This window comes from Cyprinodon variegatus, unplaced genomic scaffold (genome assembly GCF_000732505.1).
Source record: "Cyprinodon variegatus isolate N-32 unplaced genomic scaffold, C_variegatus-1.0 Scaffold2, whole genome shotgun sequence".
Taxonomy (NCBI): Eukaryota; Metazoa; Chordata; class Actinopteri; order Cyprinodontiformes; family Cyprinodontidae; genus Cyprinodon; species Cyprinodon variegatus.
This window is the reverse complement of record NW_015150455.1, coordinates 3,210,963-3,217,834: the sequence shown is the minus strand read 5'-3', so window position 1 is coordinate 3,217,834 and position 6,872 is coordinate 3,210,963. Positions and strand designations below refer to the sequence as shown.

Sequence of the window (6,872 nt, the reverse complement as noted above, 5' to 3'; positions counted from 1 at the left end):
TCCATACTGCTCGTCCAATGTATTCCAAGTATGCATTTGAGATATCAAAAAAGTACTCCAGAGTGTTGTTCAGCATGGGGGTGAGTAGAAAATGAAGGCTAATCATGTTTTGGGTGTACTATTCCTTTAAGCTGCATTCTCATGTAAAGGTCTTCAAAGTTCCTTTTGGGTCACAGAAAGCAGAATATATCGATTTGAATCCCAATTTTTGTCATCTGCCTTCACTGCCCCAGCTCCACCAAGCCCCTTTGACCCACAAAGAATGATGGGATAGAATTGGCCACTGAGGATACACCAGACGCACTCATCAAATCAGGAAAAGAGCCGTGTCTAATGATGTTGAATCTGGACCGCCTGCATCACACCGTGGTGACGTAATCGTCCACCAAAGGACACTGCCCCTAATTGGACACACCGACTAGTTTATGTGAAGAGACAAACGTTGACCTTTTGGGATAGCATACTGTGATGTAACTCTAAACAATCGTCCAGTGTTTCTGTTTTAAAGCAGCTCCGTAAAAACTTGTAAACTAAATTTCTTCTATAGGTGTATAAAAGTACCTTTTAAGAATGATTAAAGGAGGTTATTTACATACTCCTGGTTGGTTTGGACAGCTGTGTTGATCCTTGTTATTTTTGTTTGATAATGAAAGCCTTCAAATATTTATACATTCTTACTCTAAAATTACCTCCAAGGTGTTTTGTTGTGTGGTGTCCGCTGGAAGTTTTTTTTTGTTGATGTTTCCATCTAAGCTTTCAATAATGGATACTGTATTATGTTTCAGGTTACCTGGAGATGCACGTACTAGAGTTGGTTTCCTCACCTTTGACACCACCATCCACTTTTACAACCTCCAGGAGGGACTGTCCCAGCCACAGATGCTGGTGGTGTCAGACATTGACGGTACGTCTCTTCATTGCCATAAAGAAAGACTAGGTTTAAAAGATTGGCCGTTTGCTTTTCAACTCTTATTACTGATTGCTATTCTTTCTAAAAGCAGATGATAATTTTTTGTGTACATGAAATATTGGGGAATTTATTTGAAATATAGCTTTTTTTGCATTTATTATGTACATACTGGAGCGAATGTTAAGTCAAAAATCATTTATCTTAAGGTTGTTTGTTAATCATACTGCAAAATTAATTTAAAAATACAGATGTTTATTATCAAATACATCAAATGCACAATTTAATATGTAAAAATGTTATTGGATAATTAAGTACATATTTAGTAATTTAATTGAAATTTAGAAAGCTAATAGAGGATGAAAATTGTAATCATAAATTACACTTAATGAGATTTTTTTATTTTTCAGTTTGATTTTAAATCCATGTTGAAATACTGAAAATATGTTAAAATATTTTTAAATCCTAAAGTGGCTAACACTGCTTCAAACAAGGTGATTGGTCTGAGGTTGGGTTGTTGTGAAGGGCTCAAATATCAAATATTAGTGTTTTAAATATTATGACTGTAGCCCAAAAAACATGGAAGAGCTAAATATTGAGACAGCTTTTAATTTTATTTTCAACCCAAAAAAAAACACAAAACAGTATACTTGTAAATTATTTGGTTTTAAATTATTACAATTTTGATTCTCCCGGAAAAGAGCAGTGAACGATTTATAAACTGAATCTTTTTTGTGAGGAGTTATATAAAAAGCTCTTTTTAAAACGTCACTGTCTTTTTCAGATGTTTTTATACCGTCACATGACAGCCTGATGGTGAACCTAAAGGAGAGCAATGAGGTAGTTCTCTTCCTTCTTCATCCATGTTATAAACACACCTTTGTCTCTTCTCCTGACCACAGCCAACTGTTTCCATCCTCAGTCTCTTTTATTGCATGAAGAGTTGATAGAACATAGTGAACCTCAAAAATAGAAGCACCAGATGACAATCCCCCCATGTGTGAGGATCTAAGAATTGGTTTTCCTTCCTCAGCTTGTGAAGGAGCTTTTGACGTCGCTGCCGGCCATGTTCAACCAGAGCAGAGAGACTCACAGTGCCCTCGGCCCTGCCTTACAGGCAGCCTTCAAGCTGATGTCGCCCACAGGGGGTCGCGTCACGGTATTCCAGACTCAGCTTCCAACTCTGGGAGCAGGAAAGTTGCAGTCCAGAGAAGACCCGAACCAGCGTTCCAGCACCAAGGTTCACAGTACTGATTTGTTGATTTATTTGTAGTAGAGTTTGGATCCAGTCCGTTTTGCTTCAAGTCATTTTTTTATAGAATCGTCCAATTAATTAACAGCTCTGTCCTCACTTATTTTAGCAAATGATTGTTTGTTTTAAATGGAACCTCATGACCTCCTACTTTCTGACCCAATAACTCTTCAGGGAGTGCAGCACCTCAGTCCTGCCACTGATTTTTATAAAAAACTTGCACTGGACTGTTCAGGACAGCAGATTGGAGTGGATCTTTTCCTGCTCAGCTCCCAGTACGCTGACCTTTCATCATTAGGTAAGAATATCATTTCTGCCCATCCTTCCATCTCTCATCATCTTACAGCCTCAGATCATGTTTTAGTTTTTTACCTTCTAGGGAAACACTAGTCACCATGATTCATTTCTGCTCTTAATTAGACTTGATTTATCATTTAAATTACACATATGGGACAATATTATGATGATAAATGGCTCCAAAAAATGTCTAAATCATTAGAATATTGATATATTTTTTTCTTTTCTAAAAGAACACACATCTCAAAATTGAGGCCTGTGGACCGAATTTGACTCTTTACAGCAATCTAGCCCTCATTAAAAGATAGGCCTTTGCTGCCAAGCACATTATGTCATAGAAGCAAAGCAGAGAGGCTAAATGTTCTTTTAATTTGAACAAAGGGGCTACAAGCTGGCAATAAATTTATAATAGAGGAGCGTTCACAGTATACTCTTTGTTAATGAAATGATGACTCGAGCCAATATAGAAATGAGTTTGATGCACTTGAAATAAAGCACTAACGATTGGAAATATTATAATTCAGTGGAGAAACTGCAAGCAGTTTAGTGATTAAAAAAAAAAAACACTTCTTCATGCAACAGGTGTCCTTAAACATATTTTAAATAGGTATTTATGTTGAGAGCTGAATTGTGATTGCTTTGCTTTGATTGCAATCACATTTATTGTGACCAAAATAGTTCCATAAAATACCTCGGCAAGACTTTAAGCCCATATCACCCGTCTGTACTCCAGTCAGTAGCACTTAGCAGAACATGTTTAAAAAGGCAGCTTTATGAAACTTCTGGGTTCCATTTCATCTGTAGAACCAAGTTTGCTGATTTTTAACTTTGGAATCTAAAGATTTGTTCCTCCAGATTTGTTGAAGCTAACCAGCTAGTTTTCTTTTTGTTCTTGATGGATTTTCCTAGCATGACACCTCAATTGAGAATGTCTGGTGACCTAATGCCATGTTGGAAACTAATCCAAGAAATGATTGTAAAAAAAAGCAGGAAAGGCTCCAGCTTCCAGACGTGCTGATTTTTATGCTACGTTCACACCTAAAGCAGCACAGGCAGCAAAAAGGCACGTGCTGCTTCATTTTTTATGCTTGTACTAGTTTTGTTCTGACGGACGCTGAAGCAGCAAAGCTGCTCTTGCTGCGCAGTCGAAAAGTGGGTCTGATGCACGTTGGGTGGAGCTACTCTATCCTTTCTTTGCCTGTAACAATGGCGGCTATATTTGCTGTGATGAGTGGGTAAAAAGTAGTTTGAATCTATTTTAAAGTGAGAAAATCCACCTGAAAACATGGTTAGTGCAGTCAGTTCATCCAGATTACCATCCTGACTTCAAATTTTATTTCTCTGTCGGAGCCACTCAGACCCCAGATACTAGATTGTGCGCTGTCAGTAGGAATCCCATTCAACAGCAGCCTCTGGCCTGGTCGCGTCTTCGCGGTTTGCCACAGCGGCTGGAAAGTGGTTTTTTAAGTACGTAATCCAAACTGCAGGCACCAGGATAATAAAAGCGTGTTTTACCGGCAGATTTTGGTATTTTAAGTTAATTTGGGAACGTTAAACAGTTTTAAAGTAGTGATCATAGCGCTCTGCATAATCAGCGGTGTGTCTGTCTCCCTGCCAGCTCCCAGATCAACTTCTCTGATTGGTTGTTGTGGCGCATTCGGCAGCAAAAGTTAAATTTTTCCAAAACCAGCAGCTGCTGCTTTCGCAGCGCGTCCTGTGCTTCAGATGCTCTGAAGCTTGTGAGGCGCTGCTTCAGCTGCTCAAAACACGCTGCGGGATCCTTTGCTATTCCCTGATGTGCGTCAATCATTGACTTTGCATATAAGCTAGCTGCTTCTGCTGCTTTAGGTGTGAACGTAGCATTAGGCTCTGAATTGTTTTGGGTTGGATGTTTAAATCATTTTGGTGTCGTATTTTTTTTCAGCTTGTATCTCCAAGTATTCAGCCGGCAGCGTTTTTTACTACCCTTCCTTTCACCACATCCACAACCCGGCGCAGCTGGAGAAGTTTCAGAAGGACCTTGATCGTTACCTAACTAGAAAGATCGGCTTTGAGGCAGTTATGAGAATACGATGCACTAAAGGTACGTCTGTTCAGTTTTTATTTTTTCATATCTATGCAAAAACCTTTTTTTTTTTTTTATCCGCATTTTTAAGCCTAAATAATGTGCTTTCAGGTCTATCCATCCACACATTCCACGGTAACTTCTTTGTGCGCTCCACCGACCTGCTGTCCCTGGCTAATGTGAACCCAGACTCTGCCTTTGCCGTCCAGATGTCGATCGAAGACTCTCTTGCGGACTCGTCTCTTGCCTGTTTCCAGGCTGCTCTGCTCTACACGTCCAGTAAAGGTGAAACCAAAACCCACCTCACTTGTAGAAACACGGGGTTCCATTTCCAACTCAAGTAAAAATGGCTCAGTTTTTATCTGTTCAACTGTTTATTTTTGGTCTGATGTAGGAAAGAGGCGTATCAGAGTCCACACTCTGTGTCTGCCCGTCGTCAGTCAGCTGAGCGATGTTTACGCCGGAGCTGATGTTCAAGCTATCACATGTCTGCTGGCCAACATGGGTGAGTTTGAAGCATAAACTCTCCACTTTCACTCCCTCGCTGTTTCACTGGAGGTAATGTTGCACATTTTTTCCACCCCATAATAGGTTAGATATGACATTTAGTTCTAAAGATTCAGGAGATATTTCAATTACAGCTGTTGCTCTTGTTTTTATTCCCACTAATAAAACCCTGCTCTCCTCTTATTGATCGTCTCTTTGTGTTCCAGCTATCGACCGGTCGATCTCATCCAGCCTGTCAGATGCTCGTGACGCTCTTGTGAACGCTGTCATGGACTTTGTGAGCGCCTACAAAAGCAGCGTATCGAACCTGCAGCAGTCTGGAGTTGTTGTTCCTGCGGCTATGCGTCTTTTTCCGCTCTACATTCTGGCCCTACTCAAACAGGTTGGACCGAAAATACACCTCGCATTCTCAAAGCGCAGGGTTCCTGCTCATTGTGGCGTCAAAGTCTGATAATACGTGGGAAAAAAAGATGTAATCCAAACAACTGAAATGTTTCCTTTTGTTTAGATGTTATGCTTTTAATTTTCTAAAAACAAGCTGCTCTAATCACACCTTTTAATTTCTCCATTGATCTATTGATTTTATCTATCCTAGTAGAGATCCCATCAATGGATCCATTTTCATCGGTAAAAAAAAAAAAAAACTGACCTTTTTCAGGACAAGCTTAGTTTAAACTAACTCATTTGATCAAAATGTTATATTTTTTTGGCACTGGATTCCCAGTCAGCAGCTTCCCAGCATTTAACTTACTCCTCTCATCATGTGCACATCACCGCAGTTTGATGCACTTTAGGCTGGCCTCCTTTCCTTTGTAGAATTGATTTATTCTTTGAAACACATCTTAGCAGCCTTGTCTTTTCTATTTATTCTTAACTTGTGTTTCTTTCATTGGAGGTGTAAAGACTGGGGTGATTAGGGCCTTTTCTGCAAGAGCTCTGTACTGCAAAGGCAGGGCGCCACAATTTTTACAATCAGTGCCGAAAGTATGGGAATTTAATTAAATTATATTAAATACATTAGGTTTTTCATCCACCCATGTTAGGATTTCGGTTATCCTTTGGGGGGTTAAACCAAATCTGATGGTATTAAATAAGAATTATGTATTACAGGTCATAGCTAAAACTGTTTTTTATCAAAAGAAATCATCTTGCTGCTATCCTATTTAAGTCGATGGCCTTTAAGTTTTTGTTTTTTTGTGAGTTTGTGTGCATACTAGTTTATGTTACCTATTTAGAGCCATCTTTGGTTTCCTTTCTAACCTTCTGAGGACCAACAGACCTTGTGTGGACCAAACGTTGGACTTAATGTGACAGAACCCCATTTTTTATGTTGGGGAGTCTGTTTAGAGGTATGGTGTGAATCAAGTTTAGGCTAAAGTCAGGGTTAGTCATATACTGATAATGGTTAGGATTGGGCTGAATGTTGGGGTTATGCATAAATGCAGTAACTAAGATGGATGTAAGTCCATGTAGTCTTAATATGGAATCGAAATATGAACCCCAGCAGTCAGGGGTCATTTAAGTCATAAAGCTTAAAATTAGAATATAGATGAAAAACTGGAATCGCCTGAAGCTTTAACTCAAAACAATTTGGTTTAACTCATCAACTCTTTATTGTCCACTTACCATTGTTATGTAATGTAACAGTGGTGATAACCTGCAGTGGGCCTTGAAGCCAACTTCCCTTGGATGTTATTTTTATTCATATATTTTTCAAAAGGCTTATTTATGCTTAAAATGCTTTTTTTATAATGGATTATTTTTTGTCTACTTGAATGTACATACCGTATTTTCACGACTATAAGGCGCACTTAAACGTCTTTTTTTTTCCTCAAAATGTGCGG

At 39.0% G+C, this 6,872-nt stretch overlaps 1 protein-coding gene across 4 annotated transcripts in view; it reads left to right on the top strand.

The window, feature by feature from the left end:
- The window catches only part of LOC107082266 (protein transport protein Sec24B-like), a 33,286-nt gene that overhangs the window by 14,064 nt on the left and 12,350 nt on the right, over positions 1-6,872 (top strand). For all 4 annotated transcript variants that reach the window (XM_015370873.1, XM_015370887.1, XM_015370880.1 and 1 more), the window contains 8 exons: positions 786-904; positions 1,692-1,747; positions 1,941-2,147; positions 2,334-2,457; positions 4,381-4,539; positions 4,633-4,806; positions 4,916-5,026; positions 5,235-5,410. In XM_015370873.1, coding sequence (XP_015226359.1) covers positions 786-904; positions 1,692-1,747; positions 1,941-2,147; positions 2,334-2,457; positions 4,381-4,539; positions 4,633-4,806; positions 4,916-5,026; positions 5,235-5,410 — 1,126 coding nt within the window. The remainder of the gene's footprint in view (positions 1-785; positions 905-1,691; positions 1,748-1,940; positions 2,148-2,333; positions 2,458-4,380; positions 4,540-4,632; positions 4,807-4,915; positions 5,027-5,234; positions 5,411-6,872) is intronic.